Below are 18,485 nucleotides of genomic sequence, written 5' to 3' on the forward strand. Positions count from 1 at the left end.
TAAGATGACTATCCCCATATGTGTTGTGCCTCTAAGCTAGATAGCAAGATAAATGCAAGAATATAGTGCAAGAAGTTATTCAATCTAAGTTTTTAGGATCAAGAATACCAAGTTCTCCTCTCAAGTTAACAAGCCAGGCTTCATCCAAAGGCTTAGTGAAAATATCCGCCAATTGGTAGGTTGTCCCCACATGAGTGAGATCAATATCCTTATTGGCAACATGGTCACGTAGGAAGTGATGGCGAATGTCAATATGTTTGGTGCGACAATGTTGAACCGGGTTATTGGCGATCTTAATTGCACTTTTATTGTCACAAAGAAGAGGCACCGTACCAAGAGACACACCATAGTCTTTAAAGGTTTGCTTCATCCATAACAATTGAGTGCAACAAGATGTCGCGGATATGTATTCGGCTTCGGCGGTGGATAAAGCGGTGGAGTTTTGTTTCTTGGATGACCAACTCACCAATGACCGGCCAATAAATTGGCAAGCCCCGGAGGTAGACTTCCGGTCAACCTTATCACCGGCCCAATCGGAATCCGAATACCCAATGAGTTCAAAGGTTGACCCCTTTGGATACCATAGCCCGAGAGTAGGAGTGAGAACAAGGTATCTTAGAGTCCGTTTGACCGCCATTAAATGGCTCTCCTTAGGAGCGGATTGAAAACGAGCACACATCCCTACACTTAGCATGATATCCGGCCTAGAGGCACAAAGGTAGAGCAAGGATCCTATCATGGAGCGGTATACCTTTATATCCACATCCTTCTCACCGTTACATGAGCCAAGTTGCCCCTTTACGGGCATGGGTGTCTTCATTGGGCTTGCATTGGTCATGTTTAATTTCTTGAGCATGTCCTTCACATACTTTTCTTGAGAGATGAAGGTGCCTTTTGCAAGTTGCCTCACTTGGAAGCCTAGGAAGAACTTCAACTCTCCCATCATGGACATCTCAAATTTCCTAGTCATCAATAGCTCAAAAGCTTTGTTATGATTGGGGTTAGTTCCACCAAAGATAATATCATCAACATATATTTGAAATATAAATAAGCTGCCCCCTTTAACCCGCTTGGTGAAAAGGGTGGAATCGACCGTACCCATGCAAAACCCATCATGTAGTAAGAAATCCCTAAGGAACTCATACCAAGCACGTGGAGCTTGCTTGAGACCGTAGAGTGCCTTTTGGAGTAAATACACGTGGTTGGGTCGGCATGGGTCTTCGAAACCCGGGGGTTGAGCCACATATGCGGTTTCTTTTAGGGGACCATTCAAAAATGCACTTTTCACATCCATTTGAAATAGTTTGAAATTGTGGAAAGACGCAAATGCAAGCAAAAGACGAATAGCTTCAAGACGGGCTACCGGTGCAAAGGTATCCTCAAAATCCATACCTTCTATTTGGGCAAACCCTTGCGCCACTAACCTTGCTTTGTTTCGTATGACAATGCCATTCTCATCTTGCTTGTTCTTGAATATCCATTTGGTCCCAATAACATTGATGCGATGATCCTTGGGTCTCTCAACTAGAGACCATACTTCATTACGAGTGAAACACTCCAATTCTTCTTGCATGGCAATAACCCAATCCGGATCAACCAAGGCTTCATGTACCTTGAGTGGTTCAAAACTAGACACAAAAGCATGGTGTTGACAATAAGTGATAACTAATGCATGGTGTCTGCGAGTTACCACTCCTTTTGAGATGCTACCAAGGACTTGATCTACTTTCATGTCACTTGCCCTTGTAGCGGCCTTGATCTTCGGAATGGTTCCTTCATGATCAATGAACTCATCTCTTGCTAGTACTTGATCATGAGGGACCACTTGAGCTTGATCATGAGTTGAGGATGTCTCTTGATCATCATCATGATCTTGCTCAGTGGAATGAGGACTTTCTTCTTGTTCTTCGGAATGTGACTCATCTTGAGTGGAGGATGGTTCTTGAGTTGCACTTGATGGTTCGGCTTGAGTTGAGCTAGGCTCCACTTGAGCCATGCTTGATACTTCTACTCCATCATCTTGATCATCATTATGAACTTCCATGGGCCGGATGTGTCCAATGCCCATATGCTTGATGACACTAGATGGATCATCACTATTACCTGCAACACATGGAACAACTTGCTCCACTTGGGAGCCATTATCCTCCAAGAACACCACGTCACAAGATACTTCAATAGTCCTAGTGGACCGGTTGTAGTATCTATAGGCGTGAGAGTTCTCCGCATATCCAACAAATATGCCCTGTATGGTTCTAGTTTCAAATTTACCGAGCTTTCATTTGTTGTTCTTAACAAGACATTTGCATCCAAAGACACGAATGTACATGACATTAGGCTTGTTACATGTGAGAAGCTCGTATGGAGTTTTGTTATGGAGGGGGCGGAGGAAGAGCCGGTTGGAGTAGTGGACAGCCGTAGAGATGGCTTCTCCCCAAAAGTTGTGGGGTGAGTTGAATTCACTCAACATGGTTCTTGCCATCTCAATGATAGTCCGGTTCTTCCTTTCAACAACACCATTTTGTTGAGGGGTGTATGGTGTCGAAAACTCATGCTTGATGCCCTCAGCATCAACAAACTCTTGCATGTTGTAGTTCTTGAACTCGGTGCCATTGTCGGTCCTAATCGCCTTGATCTCGGATTCATACATACGTTGAGCTTTCTTGGCGAAGGTGATGAACTCTCTATGGGTCTCGTCCTTAGACTTAAGGAGAAAGACCCAAGAGTATCTTGAGTAATCATCAACAATGACAAGTCCATACTTGCTCCCACCAAGAGTATCATAATGTGATGGCCCAAAGAGATCCAAATGAAGGAGCTCCAAAGGCCTAGATGTGGTGACGATACTCTTGATAGGATGTTTCTTCTTGAGTTGCTTTCCGGCTACACATGCACTGCAAACACGATCTTTCTCAAAAGAAATGCCGGTTAGTCCCACAATGTGCTCACCCTTTAGGAGTTGTTTAAGATTTCTCATGTTGACATGACCAAGGCGGCGATGCCACAACCAACCTTCGTCATGCTTGTCCGCCATTAGACATATGGAGGGAGAGAGGCTCTCTTTCGAGAGGTCAACCACGTAAAGGTTGTTCTCCACATATCCAACAAGAACCAATTTGAGATTGTCACTCCTAAAGACTTTCACACAATAATTAGTAAAATATGAATTGTAACCGGCATCGGCAAGATGATATATAGAAAGTAAGTTATAGCCAAGGGATTCAACAAGCATGACCGTCTCAAGGCACAAGTCCTTAGAGATTGCCACCTTGCCATACCCAAGTACCTTTCCCTTTGAGTTGTCACCAAAGGTGATGCTTGACTTCTTGTTGATATCTTCAATGAATTATCAAGCACACCTCTTCCTCCGGTCATATGATTGGTGCATCCACTATCAAACACCCATTTTGGACCACCGGAGGAATACCCCTACAAAATCAAGTAGAGGATTTAGGAACCCATCGATTAATGGGTTCCTTTGCAATGGCAACAATATCTTTTGGTACCCAAATTGAGTACTCTCTATAAGCATAGCCATTACAAGGGCCAACATAGCTAGCATAAACATCACCATAATAATCAACAAATAAAGCATAGTGATTGTTTGGCCCCGTGCGATCACCACTAGCTGCTTTGCCCTTTGAGGCCTTGCCATCATTAGTGACCTTCTTGTTCTTTTCTTGAGCAGGCTTCTCCTTCTTGTAGTTCTTCTTCTTGTGAGACTTGGGAACATATCCAAGTCCAAACTTTTGATTGTTTGACCTTTGCTTACTCAAAAGGTCACCCAATCCCATTTTATTCTTGGCGGTGGTGAACTTTGCAAGTTCCTTTGTTAAACTAACATTTTCCTCAAGAATAGTTTCTTGCTCACAAGAAGATTCATTAGGATGATAGTCGAGACCATATTTGGTCACCAAGGATTCAAGATATGCATTGGTCTCAACATGCAAAGAGAGTTCCTCTTGTAAACGAACATGTTCCTCAACAAGCTTAGCATGCTCACTAGTAAAAGAGGTGGAGGAACTAGCAACCTTTTCTACAACAATGGGATCCTTCATTGATCCAAGAGCTTTCTTGTAGGTTTCTTGGAGAAGATCATGGTTCTCTCCAAGTTTCTTGAGCTCATCCTTAACAAGCTTGTTAGCTCTTTCAAGGTGATCAAGATCCCTAGTGAGAGAAGCATGAGCAACTTCAAGCTCCTCCTTTGAGGCATTGAGCTCTTGGGTCAATGATTGAGCCCTATCAATAGTTTCTAGGTCCTTAACTTTATCAAGTTCATAAGTTTCAATTTGTTGCTTAAGGCCTTGAGATATGCACCTTTCGGTTTTTAGCTCTTGTCTTAGGAGATTGAATCTCCGTTCTTTTTCATTCAAATGATATTCTAATTCCTCAATGGAGACATCCTTTTCTTTGAGAGAGTCCATCAAAAAATCAAACTTGACAAGAGCTTCACCACGAAGGGTGCATCTAACATTGTAAAGTTCCTTAAGCACAATTAGCTCTTCTTGATTTTCCGTCTCATCATCAAGAACACTAGATAGAGAAGGTGGGGATTCCATTACCTTGGTTTCTCTTGCCATAAGACAAGAGCCAACGATTGTAGAGGAGGGAGAGTCATCGGAGTCATCATCTTGAGTTGTCCTTGCCATGAAGGAAGAACCAACATCATTCTCCGTGGAGTAATTCTTGGAGTAGTCATATGTGAAGAGTGACCCGGGCTTGGAGAAAGCCAAACCGGCCACTCCGGCCGCCTTCTCCTCATCTTCCTCTTCTTCATCGGACAAGTACTCGGCCCCAACAAAGGATCTTCCCTTGTTCTTCTTGTATCGATCGTTGATTGGGTTTGGCTTCAATCTTGGCTTGACCCCTTTGATGAACTTTGGCTTGTCTACCCTTTTCTCATAAGGGCACTCATTTGCAAAGTGGCTATCTTCATCACAGTTGTAGCAAGTTCTCTTCTTCTTCTTCTTGTCATTGAGGAGCATTGGGAACTTTGCCTTGTACTTCTTGGCAAAAAGGCAAAGTCGGTAGCAATGTCACTAGTTGAAGTCATCTCCTCATCTTCTTCTTCAATTTCATAGTCTTCTACTCTTTCATGGTCAGCTCTAGCTTTGAGAGCAAGGTTGTGTGACGCTTCATGGTTGTGTGAGGCTTCATCAACACGGTTCATTTCCATGAGCCTTTTTCCTGCCCTGGCCATGTTTTCATTGGCGGCCACATAGGAGACTAGGTCATCGGAGTTCAGATCAGCACTCTTGGTCATGATTTGCAACTTGAGTGCAAGGTTGGTGTCTTCTTGCTTGACAGCAATCATAGCAATGACCTTGGACTTTATGAATGCTTCATTCATCTCGAAGCCGTCATTGTACTTCTCAACTCCAAGTCCCTTGACCCTTACTCTAAGAGCACCAAGCCTTGCATAGGCATCGGCCACGGATTCTCCTTCTCGAATCATGAACTGGTGAGCCTCTTGCTTTGCGGTCTCATAAAGAGCTGATTGGATCAAATCGGTTCCCTCTTGGAGTACTACGATTCGATCCGACAACTCTTTAGCGGAGTCAATGTCATTGACTTGATCAAGGAGCTTGCGGTTGATGCCACTTCTAATCTTGTCATGTGCGGAGGCATTGAGTTGACGGTTGTAGAATTCGGCGGAGTTCAACCGAGCGGGATCATGTGGCTCCCGGTATCCATGAACAATGATCTCCCATAACTCCACACTGCAGCTGCGAATATGAGATTCCATAGCAGATTTCCAAAAAGGAAAGTGAGTTCCATCAAAATGGGGAACATTCCCACTATGGTTTATATGAGGCATGGGTGATGTGTTTTTGGGATAGTCATGGTTGACTTCATGGAAACTTCCTTGAGGGGCCGAAGCCCCACTAGGATTCCCACTAGTCAAGTTCTTAAGCATGGCAGTCATCTCTGCCATTTGGCTTTGTAGGGCATCCTCCTTTTTCTTCTTCTCGGCATCATATGCCAAGAATCTAGATTTCATCTCTTTAACCGAAAGGTTAGAGTCTTCATCTAGACCCTCGAATAGTTTATCCATCTCACTCTTAAGGCGGTGAAACCCTTAATAAGAGTCCAGGCTCTGATACCAATTGAAAGATCAGAGATGGTAAACCTAGAGGGGGGTGAATAGGTTTCTACAGATTTTAATTCTTTCTTTGCAATATTAGGCTTTGCGGAATATAAAGGTGAGCCTAATGCAAACTAGGTGAAACAACCTATATGTGGATACAACTAACTTGAGCACGAAAGCTCTCACAGGCAGTTAAATCACAAGTAAGGAGTTCGGTTAGAGATAACCGATAGCACGCGGAGACGAGGATGTATTCCCGTGTTTTCTTCCTTTGCAAGAAGGTACGTCACGTTTGGAGGGGTGGAGGTCCCACGAAGGATTCCCCACGCCACGAAGGCTCACCCTATTCTCTGGAGCCTATCCCACGAAGGAATAGCTCACTCACTTGTGGTAGACTTTGAGGTAGCCTCCAAACCTTCACAATCTTGTCAGGAGCAAATCCACAGCCCGGATGCTTCCGGACCACTCTTGCCCACCTAGGGTTTCCAAGGAACCCTAGAGAGCAAGCTTCTTGATGAATACAAGGGGGATGATATTTGGCTTGGTAGAACAGTAGATCGGGTCCTCCTCTATCGTTTCCCCGGAGGGATTTGAGTTTGTGTGGAGGAGGAGGGAGATCTGAGGCTTTTGGTGCTTCTAGCAATGGAGTATGAGAGAAAGAGCTCAAGAACAGCTTGTAGTATAGTGCCTACCCCTTCAGAGGTAGAAGAAGGGGTATTTATAGTGTCACTTAAAATATGGCCGTTGCTCACTTGACACATCATCTTTCTCCCGAGATTCCCGGTCAACCGGACCAGGGACCGGACCGTCCGGCGCAGGGCCCGGTCAGACCGTACTAGGGACCGGACCCGCCGGTCCAAACCGGGCGGAAGACCGGACCCCAACCGGAGCCTCGAAATCCTTCTCAGTACTCCTCCCGGTTGGTGTGAGCGCAGGGGCCGGTTGGCGCCGGGGCGCCCGGTCCTGCGCCCGGTCCGACCGGGCCAGGGATCGGACCCGCCGGTCCAAACCGGGCGGCTGACCGGACTGGAACCGAAGCGTTCCAGAGGCTTACAGTAGCCCTCCCGGTTGGTGTAAGCGCAGGGGCCGGTTGGCGCCGGGCGCTCGGTCAGCCGCCCGGTCGACCGGGCGGCAGACCGGAGTCTGCCGGCGCACGGGCCGGTCCAACCGGTCCTATGACCGACGCCCTGCTGTAGACCCCCTTTTTAATTGTTGTCGAAGTGGGGGGTCTCCTTTAGCCTTCTTGTTCCTTTGATACACCATTTATGCCTCTTTGGCTAATACCTGAGATTATCCTTACAAACATGTATTAGGCCAAATACTCTTAGCACGGTGTCATTGTTACCAAAATAATGGATAAGGGTAAAATACCCTTACATGCGATCCTTCTTTCCCGGCACGGAAGTGAAAGCTCCCGAACGTCATCTCCATTGGCATGTCGACACGTGTTACTTGGAATACCAGCATGTGCGTGTAGATGGCCCATTACCATCTCAACACGTGGCAACATGAATTGCTGACACGTGGACATCGGGGCCCACATGCAGGAACACACGTGGCACAAAACTGGACTTTGGACCCAGGTTATACCGGCCCATTAAAGGACGGTCCATTTAAGGTAGCCCATGTGCCAGCAGCGCGAGAACGAGACCGACCGGTAATACTTAACCCAATGGAGTGCAACAAGGAACTCATGTGAAGGAGTGATAGAGGCTCAAGCCATCAGCTGGTTCTACAACGGCTGTCGGTGTGGATCCAGCCTGTGGTAGGCTGCAGGGGAACATGCCGCTCACCTTGGTGGAAATGATCCGGGTGGCGGACAATTATGCACTGGGTGATCCCACTCAGTCCGCATTTGCGGCTGACCCTCTACCAAGATACCCTCCGCGCCAAGATTTTCGGAACAACAACCAGAACAAGAGAAGGGAAGATTTCCCGGGCAAGAGATATAGCCTGCAACATGTGGCTGCAGTAGCACAAGCCCAGCCTGAAGCCGGTAGCAGCCAACGACAGAAGACTGGTGGCCAGCAGTGGAATGGCCCAAGGAAGAAGTAGTGACATGATAGGTCCAAGTATACTTTCGAGATGATGCTCGATCAACCCCACAATTTCCACACGCCAAACCCGAAGAAATGACGATGGACCATCTTCGCAAAATCCAGTATGGAAAATACTTTGGAAATTGAAAATTCCTAGCAAGATAAAGATACTTGCATGGAAAGCTTTACACGGCACCCTCCCGGTGCTAGCTACCTTAGCTGATAGACACATTCCAGTTTTTTCTCAATGCTCGATGTGCAACATTTGTCCTGAAGATATTCATCACATGATATTTATGTGTCAAAGAGCAAAAATAGTTTGGCAATCGGTGGGCTCCTTTCCATAATCAACTTAGCCGTTTTAGTTAACCGATCTGGTTCGGTGGTCATTGAAGAAGTCCTCAGTAACCTAAAAGATCATACAGATGCGGATATACATGACCTAAAGGAGTTGATTTTGATTGGAGCTTGGCATATCTAGTGGCAACGGAGGGAATTTGTGAAAGGAGAATTGGTGGCTCCTCCAAGGGAAACAATTTTCTCAATCTTGCCACTTAAATCAATTTTTTGTAGCGCTGCAGAGCTGAACCAAAGGAGGTGTTCTGGTGCAAGCCAAAATCTAGCAAGTATAAGCTTAACATTGATGATTGTTATTTTCCTAATGGCTCGGGTGCTGCGGGTGCAATCATCCGAAATGGCTGTAGCAGGATTAGGTCGTGTTCTTAGTAATATTGCTGATGCTACATCAGCTGAAGCTTGAGCCCTCCCACATGGCCTACTTCTGATAGAAGCGATTGGTTGCTCCTCTGTCATTGTTGAATCTGTTTCTCTAGAGCTTGTTCAAGCTTTTAATGGTGATATTGAAATCTGGAGTACATACACAGCTATCCTGGCTCGTAAAATAGCTGGTTTTGTTTTGGTAGGAAATTTTCTGTTTTTTGGGACTGCAATCCCCCTAGTTTTATCTCTCTGGATGTTACGAAGATGTATCTCTTTTTAAGGTGAAATAAAATCCACAGCGAAGTCCTGTTGTTTCCTTAAAAAAAAACTACTCTGGCTGTCTGAACTCAGAAAACGCAGATATGTAACCCGGTATGTTTCTCTTTCCTGCGTCCAGATTCATAGCTAATATACACAAGCAGTAAGTGCATATCGATTAGCTACCATCAGTTTCTGATGACCTTACTTGTCAGTACAAGTGTATGTTGCCGAGTTGTACGAGTTCATCATTAGCAGAAGAAAAGCCAGTCTCCATTCCAAATAATAGTCAAGACAAACTGTTCAAATACCTTCAAGTATGAACGGGCCAGGGCTCATCCCCCTCAAGAAAAAAATTCACAGTTTGAACTAGTTACATGGAATGTATACAGTGAATATGTACTGTGCTGCGGTTTTCATTAGTTCGTACTGGCTTTCAGCTGTAGGAATGCAAACCATGGCAGATTGGTGAAGTAGTAGCAGATCATGACAAAACATCCAACATGAACAAGCAGCTTTCATTTACAAGATTGCTACCTACTACACTAAAATTAGCATCAAGTCTTCCAAACAAAGAGGCTCAAAAGCCATGTGAGGTTAGGGGAGGCTCTCAGGGCAGCCTTTCTTATATGTCACAGATAATAAGAGCTGCTCACAGAGGGACTCCCCATGTCAGGGAACATAACAAGAGGTATAAAGAAGGGCTTCTTCTAAACATCTAACACTAGATCAGCTGACACCTAACAGACTAACATTTGTATCGATAGGTCGTGACGCAATACCACGTGAGGAGCTAAGAGTCTGCCTGCTCGGATTTCACCGGCGTCTTGGTGCCAACAACCGCCACCGGAGCAGCGGAGGCGCCATTTTGGTCGGTGAGACTCCTAGCGACGACCTGATCATCGACAACATCAAAGTTGAGCTTTCCGTTGACTTTCTTCCCGCTGCACAAATTTCAAGTATTCTGGGGATAAGTATTGTGTTTCTCCTTGATAGTTGAATGACAGAAACTTTTCCTCTGACTACCTGTTTAGGCGGGTGTTAATGGCCTTCAAGTCTTTGGAAGGGCTCTGGAATGCTTGGGTGCTCTCCCCGACGCAGGCGTAATAGCTCTTGGAGCTTGGCGAAAGCAAAGTATCCATCTGAAATGGTCAATGACATTGATCAAGGACTTGCATAGCAATTTAGAGTCAGATGATCATACAGATGCTAACACGTAGAAGATTTAAGAGGTAGAAGACACGCACCTTTGATGTTCGTAGTGGGGAGACGTAAACATTACGAGTAGCAGAAACTTTCTTTGGAGACATGTCAGGAAGGGTTGGAAACCTAGCCAGCCGAGGAGATTCTGGAAATGGAACTGCTGATATGACAAAAAAGAACACTTCAGGAAAATCATTTACAAATTCAGCATTTCAACAGTGTTGCTTAATTTCAGTAAATCAATACATACCATCAGAAGCACTTTTTTCCTCGCTGTTTTTGTTTGGACTGGTGCAAGGTCCAAGATCTACCAATAGAGGCTTGACGGTGGGAATAAAAACTTCATTGTAGAAAGTGATAATATCAAGATGGTCCGCTCCGATTTTCTGGTGTGAAAAGAGTTTGTCAGATAAGTGTGTCAGAGTAACAGCGATTTGAACAAGTCACTAACAACAAAACAAGGTGGAGCTTTACCCCACTGCGGGTTCTTGATGGCCAATGGACATAAACACTACGGAAAACCTGTGGCTTGCAATGAGGTTGTTTTCTGTAGCTATAAATAATCTCCTTGAATGTAAGGGCCAATTTAGTTACCTGCAAACAACAATAAATGAACAATAAAAAAACTGTATTGAGAGAGACCTTTATCTGCAGATTTTCAAAGTCCAGTGATTTAAACATACCTTTGCAACTCCATATATGCTGCACAGTATAATTTGGTCAACGTGCCTGTTGAAGAAAAGCGCAGTGTGGTGGTTTATGATTTGCTGGACAAGGGAGTATACACTCTCTATAGTCTGTTGATGAAGATTCATTTTTTCACAGAGACCTTTGATTCTAATGGCTGCAAGTTTTGCTATCTGCAGGGGGCAAAAAGGTGTAGTGTAATCAGCAAGCATTTTAGTGGATCACAGTACATCGCATCGAAAGCACCCACCTTGCTCAAGAATACACCTATTCCTGTCTCTGCACATGTTTCTCCTGCTGCTGCAGGATTAGGTCTTGTTGGGCTGCAATCAAGGCAAAAAAGTAAAAGTTACAGTTTAGCATCTTGCTGACCTGACAAGTATACACAGGAATCAAGGAGGAATATAAACCTTGCAAACGCCGATTGAAGAGGAGGTAGTGACTTTGATTTGATGGTATCTTTCACTGGTGATCTAAATGAGATGTCTACCAGCACATTTCTCCTTTCAGTACAAGCTCTTTTGGGCGATCTAACTTCATCTTTATCTACAGAAAACATGACACACAGGAAGTTCAATAATAACTCACTCAAAAAGCCCTAGAGAAACTGCTCATTTAACAACATTTAAAAAAAACGATGATGAAACAGGCATATGTTGAAGGTGGCTTTGTAAAACTCTTACCTTGTAAGAGTTCTTGCTTGTGAAATGGAAGAGGTGGAAGGCCCCCCACTGAAATATCATGATGCACCACAATAGCATCAAGTGATGGCATTGGCTCAGCTAGTAGACCTAGCCGATTTATTTCTGCAGATAATGCTGGTCTAGCAACAATTAAGGAATTGTACATTGAGGAGCCTTTCTCCCATGCCAGGCTTTCCAGAAGCCTCTCCTCCAGTGAATTCAAATGACGCTTCAACTCTCGTGGAAGTGTATCTTCATGCCTAACAAAGCTCTCTATGACTTTACTCAAGTCAAAAGCTGTTATACCAGTTTTCTCTAACACAGCTGGAAACATCATTGTGACTGTCTTGTGAGTGGCCAGGACTAACTCAGCAGAACAGGCAATCATGCACCGATGAAATCGCTCATTAGACAGAAGTGATGTAAGATTGCTCCCACTCAAGATCTGTGACTCTGCTCGGCACATTGATTCTAGAACTCTATAATACAGCTTAAGAGCTTCCATTTTCCTTTGCTCTGTCCAGATAGCATCCATCCCATTTGTGTTTCGCACACTAGTACACATACGCTCACCAAAAGAACTTCCTGTGAATATGGCTCCGAGTATAATGGCAGCTCTACATGTAATGTCATCTGTTACATCCTTATCACATGACGAGAAGAAGCGCAGCAACTCCCCAGAAGGTCTTGAAGGAAGGGGTGTTATTGTAGACCGAAGCCACTTGGCAGTTGTCATGGCTGTGCTCACTGGGGTGGAAGGAGCAATCTTGTAGTTGCAAAAGCTATTTCCGGTAGGTGATGGACAGAAACGTGGAGGAGACATTGGAGCTCGGCTTGCTGTTGATTTTGTAGGTGAGGTCATAACATCATACTTTCTCTGCAATGTCACAGATAATGTTATTAAAGATCAAAGCTTTTGAGCGCTGAAGGAATGAAGGAGAGCAGGTTTAGCTTTATTCGTAATTACCTTTGTGCCCGGTAACTTAATGGCACCTCCTGACAGACTTCCACTGCCAAGCAAACTATCCTCATCATTAGCGAACATGCGCTCATCTAATTCTCCCTTAGTGTTAAGTGCATTCTCATATTCCTTTTCCAGGGTCTGCAAACTTGATTTCAATGAATCTTCCTCGAGAAAATTCTTAAAAAATGTCAAGCCCTCTGCATTAAATAATAAAGTAGTTGTAGCATTGGACAGAAAAAATTCTTGAAGACAAACATTGATTGCAAAACTTTGAACTTTTATTTTCAGACCAGAATCATACCTGGATCAATAAACGACAAATTGCCCTGCTGGAGCTCTGTAGCATCTGAGCAAGGTTTCTTTTTAAGAATATCCAGAATGAGAGTGTTTGTCTTCTCCAGTGCTTTGCGCAACTCATCTTCTGAGGTAAGATATCTTTCGCAAAGGGATGCAATAAGATTGACTCCCTTATCTGACTTTTTAGCTGATTCAAATGATAAACATCATCCATCAGCTTAAAGCTGTAAATACCAAACAAGCTATGCATGAATATAGAAAAGTCAAAATAATGAGGTAGTTGTTACCAAAGCAGGACGAATCCTGGATAGAGAAGTTCCTTAGCCGCACAGGGATATGAATAATAAGTACAGCCTGCAGGCAGTAAGAAGTAATCATTATTTACAAGTTGGCTAATATTATACATCGTTTGTCTTGTTGCGTGAGAAGGGAATATCAGAAGACACACGTGAAACTGATCATAGTAGGGAGTCCTTACCAACACAGAAACTAGCTCAGTTGTGGATGTTAAAAGATTCTTGGCCCGGCTATTTGTTTGGATTCTAAGAGATAAGAAGAGTAACCATCCAAAGCGATAATGTTCAGAAGCTTGTTGTGCACTTGGTTCTGAAGAGTTATCTGCAGGCTTGCCGTCATTTGACAGGAATAGCTCCTCGTATGCGCGTTTGTAATACCTGAACCAGACAAACATCACTGTCGTGTATCAAAACATAATAGTTCATAACTGATAATACCAAAGAAAAACTAGTACAAGAAAGAGGAAGAAGGGCAAATGAGCTATGGTTCAGTGAACATAATTACTAAATGGACATTTTAGGTAACATGTAGCCAAAAGTAAACAGAACGTGAAGTATCACTTACCGGCCTAGTGAGCATAAATGGACAATACCAGCTTGCATCTCCTGTAACTGAGCACAAAACAAAGAAAATGCACTAATCAGTAAGGGATGAACACCTAAAACTCGTTTCAGTTCTGAAACAGGGGAGAAGACTTTTCGTGTGTGTGTTGTATTACCTCAAGCCTCTTCTCCCAATCTGAACCATACAGACCAGTCAGAATGAATCCAACCTTTATGCAGAACTGAGGCATCTCCTTGAAAAAATCAACAATTCTGCAGGGCATCAAGAGAGAAAAGGAATCAGATTAGCACAAACCGAGCACTTGCTCTTACACACCAAAAAATGCAGATGTAGCATACAAAAAAATCAAAACTTTGCAACAAATGCTTACTTGAGTTCAAATGCCCTCAGGATCTGGCGCAGCGTGATGCCACCATCTATCTTGGCTTTCTCCCCTGCGCTGAGCTTAGACACGCAGTACAGAACACAAGCGGACCAGGACCTCTCCATCTCCTCGGGCTACAGGCACAAGAAGCACAAAGTTTAGCTACATGGCATGTCGCCGAACCGGAAGCAACTGACGAAGAAGAAAGCGAGATTTACCGATCCAGTGGCCAAAGACGACATGCTGGACTGGAGGATGACCCTGGTCTCCTTGAACAGCTGCATCGCCTGCCTCGTCGTGCTCTCGTTGAGAGCTAGCTTGGTCTGTTCGCCAGGAAACAGAGTAGTTCAGAAATTAGATGTTAAAACAAATCTAAAGGCATGATGAAAATAGCGCAGAAGATGGAAGATTGTCGTTTCTCCTACATCATGGTAAAAGTTCGAGCATTATAAATCAATTAAATACACAGGTAAAAAAAAATCTCGCCCGGAGAGACAAAAATATAAAAACATGTTTTTTTCCCTAGGATTGAAGTAGCAACAGCCATGAATCGCCGAACTTTAGCCCTAAATAAAAGATCGTTCGCAACTATAAGCCTACATCATATCACTAGGATATCCGCGACACAGCGTTTCCCTCGGAGGATTTCAGAGCGAGAGCACGAAATCAGTCAGAAGAATCGGGAGGGGCGAAAAAATTGTCAAGATAATCTAATCCGAGGGGGAGAGAGCGCAGAATCCGTTTGATCCGGAGCCATAGGGGGGAAAAGACCGCAGATTTCCCCCCAAACAGCCTAACGCCGGCGAAGAACAGAGAGGACCAAACACGGCGACGAACCGGAGAAAAATCCGAGATTGGGCGCCGAACCAGCCACGATTTCTTGGCGGGGAAACAACCCCTACACGGCGGAACTAGAACAGATCGCCAGAGGAAAACACGCCGGGATTACTACCGCATACGGACGACGGGAGAGGGCGGGGCGCCTGAAGAAGATTCAAACCCCGTAGTACTGAAATCCCTAATCCCGACAGGCTCGGAGACCGCGCGTACCTTGCAGAGACCGGCGAAGCGCTCCTCCATGGCTGCGCCGGCGGCGGCGGCTGAGGCGGAGGCGGTGGACCCGTTCTCCGTCCTCCGGAGAGCCGGGGTGACCGAGCACGCGTCGCTGAGTCCCGACCCGGAGCTCGCGGGGGGCGCTCCGTCCATCAGGAACCAGGAACCAATCTCAGCCCTGAAAATCTCCGGCGAGCGGCGGCGTCGGTGGCGGGGCTAGGGCTGGCTGCGCGGTGGGGCGGCGTGCGTGGCGGAGGAGGACTCGACTCGGCGGGGGGCAGAGGCGGCGTAGGTTGGGGGTGCGCGCCAAAAAGATAGGATTTTTATGTGCTGGGCGGGGGGCGGCGTGCGTTTGGCGGGTTGGTTTGCGCGGCAAGGAGGCAGCGGGGTGGGCCCGGGCGTTTGGCGGCGCGCTTTTTGGCGGGAGAGCAGGGTGGGAGATGGCGGGAGATCTGGATGTGATGTCAGGATGTGGGCCCGGATGGTTGGTGGGCTTGTCGGGATCCGAGGCCACGTGCGGCTCGCGGATGCGGCGGAGGGGCAAATGTGTCCGATCCTGCCAGGACGCCGGTGAGAAGCTTGCAATGGACGACAGATACCGTCTCCCTCGAATTTGTTTGGTTTTCTTCGGCCAACGTGGATTACTTTCCCTAGCTAGAGTAAATTAATTAATCAGGCACGGGCACGCTTCTTTTCTTTGATATGGAAATATCATTTCATGGAATACAAGAAGAAGAATGGTGCCCGGTTAATTAGTGGAAAACCGAAAGAAACCAACATAACCGGCTTGTAAGATACACACGAAAGATATGTCGTCTCACCCAATAACAAGGATTTAGGGTTTCTCTGATGCTTTCTCGGGAGAGGATGTGGGCATCGCCTCACCGACACCCTCAATAAGGCCAGACACAGCGCCCAAGGGTGGTATTGGCGGTTGCTTCGGCCATAGTCTAGGGATAAGCTTTTAACTGGAGCTGTCTCGCGAGCCTCCTTTGCCCGTGCATTCAGTGACTACCCTACAAGCCTCTATGATCCAAATCTGTCGGATCTTGCCCTTCCATGCATCAGCGTACAAAGAGGGTGTGTCGGCCGGGTGGGCCGTGACACATGCCAAATATATAAGGGAGAAAAATCGACTACCCCTAATATGCGGTTCAGGCCGTAGCCTAGTTTAGAGTTTTCTCCTACGTTATTCGTCTTCTCCGCACGCGTGAGGAGACGGCCGGTAGGGCAAGCGTGCGCTTCTCCTCTCGACTCTCCCAACGGAATGAGGAAAAGCAAGACCTAACTCCGGTAGCTGCCCTTTCCGGCCTCAACTCCTGCCCGCCCATACCGCCTTCATCGGATCACCCCCTTCCCACCCCTGTGTCGCCGATTCCTCTGCTCCCGCTCCGCTGGAATGCTTGCAGGCTCAGCCAACAAAGATGCATGCTAGATATGCTGCTCAACCGACTAGTGCACAATCCAAAACTGTGGCGCATAGTAAATAGCTAGCTTATGTACGCTGCTCTAGTGAATTGATGATTTTTTGTCCAGATAAACACACATCGGTTAAGATTGTGTTGGAAAAAACACATGCTATTTATTTGTTTTCTATTAAATCAAGGGTTTATGGTTTCCTTAGCTAAACCAATTCCATCACTACTTGTTGCCAAAAAAATTTCCATCGCCACTTTTCAATTTATTTATGGTAGATTGTCATCTAGAAAGAATTTGTCACAAGATAAAATAAATAGATGAGTTGTTTAAATTCTAAAAAGATGAGGCAGAAAATTTTCCAATACTATTGGAACTTCCTCCATTCTAAATTTTTATTTATTGAAAGATCGAGATGTCGCCTAGAGGGGGGGGGGTGAATAGGCAATTACAAACTCTTACGGATTTGTCTTGTAAGAATGCGGAATTAAACTATCGTTTAGTTTACAAGCACAAACCCTAAATATGCTAAGCTCAACTAGGTGTAACAATAGCAACTAGAGCTAAGCAAGATATGCACAAGTTATATGTAGCACAAGTGATAGCAAGATATATGTACTTCAAGCACGATGACTATCACAAGGAAAGAGAGCTCGGGTATAGAAATAACCGAGGCACGCGGAGACGAGGATGTATTCCCGTGTTCCCTTGCTTTGCAACAAGGTACGTCACGTTTGGAGGAGTGGAGGTCCCACGAAGGATTCCCCGCGCCACGAAGGCTCACCCTATTCTCCGAACCACACCCACGAAGGATTATGGCCCTTTCCTTATTGTTAGCTTTTCCTCCGCTCCGGAGATGGCAAGCTCCACAACCACTTCACAAGCTCCACGAAGGAGAAGCCCGGGCCCCTTCACAATCTTCCACGAAGAGATCACCGGGACACCCACCAAGCCAACTAGGAGGTCACCCTCCAAGAGTAACAAGCTCACGGTCTCTCACTCGAACAAATCGTGGTGGAGAGCTCAACACTATGCAATGATGCAAAGCAAGAACACCGGAGGTGTTCAAGTCCTTCACACTCAAATCCCACCAAAGCAACGAATGCTAGGATGAGATTGGAGAGGAAGAACAAGGGGGAAAGTCAACCAAAGACTCCAAGATCTAGATCCCAAGAGATTCCCTCACTTAGAGAAGAAACGGTTTGGTGGAAGTGTAGATCTAGATCTACTCTCTCAAATCCTCAAATATGAGCAAGAACGGTTGGAGGAATCAAGGGGGAGAGCAAGTTCTTCAAATAGTAGCAATGGAGGAGAGAGAATGGGAAGAACTATTTGCTCAAGGTGGAAGAAGGGTCTATTTATAGGTAGGAGCAAATAAAACTGTTGGGGGGGAAAAAGACAAGAAAACGGGCAAAAAAAAGCTCTAAAAACGTCCCAGGCCGGCGGCCCAGCCGGCTGACCGGATGCTGGGCTGAGGAGGCCGGCCAGCCATCCGGCCCAGCCGGGCCACCGACCGGAAGAGGAGCAGGCCAGGGCGCGGGAGCAAGGGCGTGCGAGGCGGCGGGCGGGCCGCGTGGGCGGTGTGGCCTGGTCCGCCAGAGCTCCGGTCCGGAGGTGGCAGCCGGGCGGGCCGGTTGATAACCGGGAGCTGGGCCGGATGGGGCGGCCAGGCCCACGGTACTCCGCCCGGATGGCACCGGTTCCCAAGCCGGTTTTCGACCGGGTGGGCCGGCGCCTGGCCCGGTCCGGCCGGCTGGCTCCTTCCCCTTTTTTTTTCTTTTTCTTCTTTTCTCCTTTTTCCTTTTCTTTAATAACTAATGCTCCCGAACTCCGAATCGCATGAAACCAATTT

At 46.0% G+C, this 18,485-nt stretch overlaps 1 protein-coding gene across 2 annotated transcripts; it reads right to left on the reverse strand.

Moving 5' to 3' along the window:
• Nucleotides 1–9,609: 9,609 nt before the first annotated feature.
• Nucleotides 9,610–15,504, reverse strand: LOC127316552 (retinoblastoma-related protein 1). Of its 2 annotated transcripts, none has more exons than XM_051346976.2 (18): nt 15,215–15,504; nt 14,383–14,487; nt 14,171–14,298; nt 13,955–14,051; nt 13,801–13,847; nt 13,418–13,613; nt 13,227–13,293; nt 12,944–13,126; nt 12,646–12,839; nt 11,679–12,555; nt 11,406–11,541; nt 11,246–11,318; nt 10,992–11,168; nt 10,783–10,902; nt 10,559–10,694; nt 10,353–10,465; nt 10,132–10,247; nt 9,610–10,049 (listed from the first exon to the last, which is right to left on the reverse strand). In XM_051346976.2, the coding sequence occupies exons 1-18, from the start codon at nt 15,368–15,370 to the stop codon at nt 9,899–9,901; spliced, it is 3,072 nt and encodes a 1,023-aa protein (XP_051202936.1). In that variant the 5' UTR covers nt 15,371–15,504; the 3' UTR covers nt 9,610–9,898. The 2 variants fall into 2 exon arrangements, with proteins under 2 accessions (XP_051202936.1, XP_051202935.1); XM_051346975.2 differs by having other exon boundaries at nt 10,353–10,468; nt 15,215–15,502.
• Between the last annotated feature and the right edge of the window lie 2,981 nt (nt 15,505–18,485).

Source organism: Lolium perenne, chromosome 7, assembly GCF_019359855.2.
Source record: "Lolium perenne isolate Kyuss_39 chromosome 7, Kyuss_2.0, whole genome shotgun sequence".
NCBI lineage: Eukaryota > Viridiplantae > Streptophyta > Magnoliopsida > Poales > Poaceae > Lolium > Lolium perenne.

What these genes read in the sequence shown, in the direction of transcription:
- LOC127316552 (XM_051346975.2), bottom strand. Translation starts at nt 15,370, where the DNA reads ATGGACGGAGCGCCCCCCGCGAGCTCCGGGTCGGGACTCAGCGACGCG. An exon ending in TAGGTGTATTCTTGAGCAAG is followed by an intron (nt 11,169 to 11,245) that starts GTGGGTGCTTTC and finishes TGCCCCCTGCAG; the next exon opens with ATAGCAAAACTTGCAGCCAT. An exon ending in CATCAAGAACCCGCAGTGGG is followed by an intron (nt 10,695 to 10,782) that starts GTAAAGCTCCAC and finishes TTTTCACACCAG; the next exon opens with AAAATCGGAGCGGACCATCT.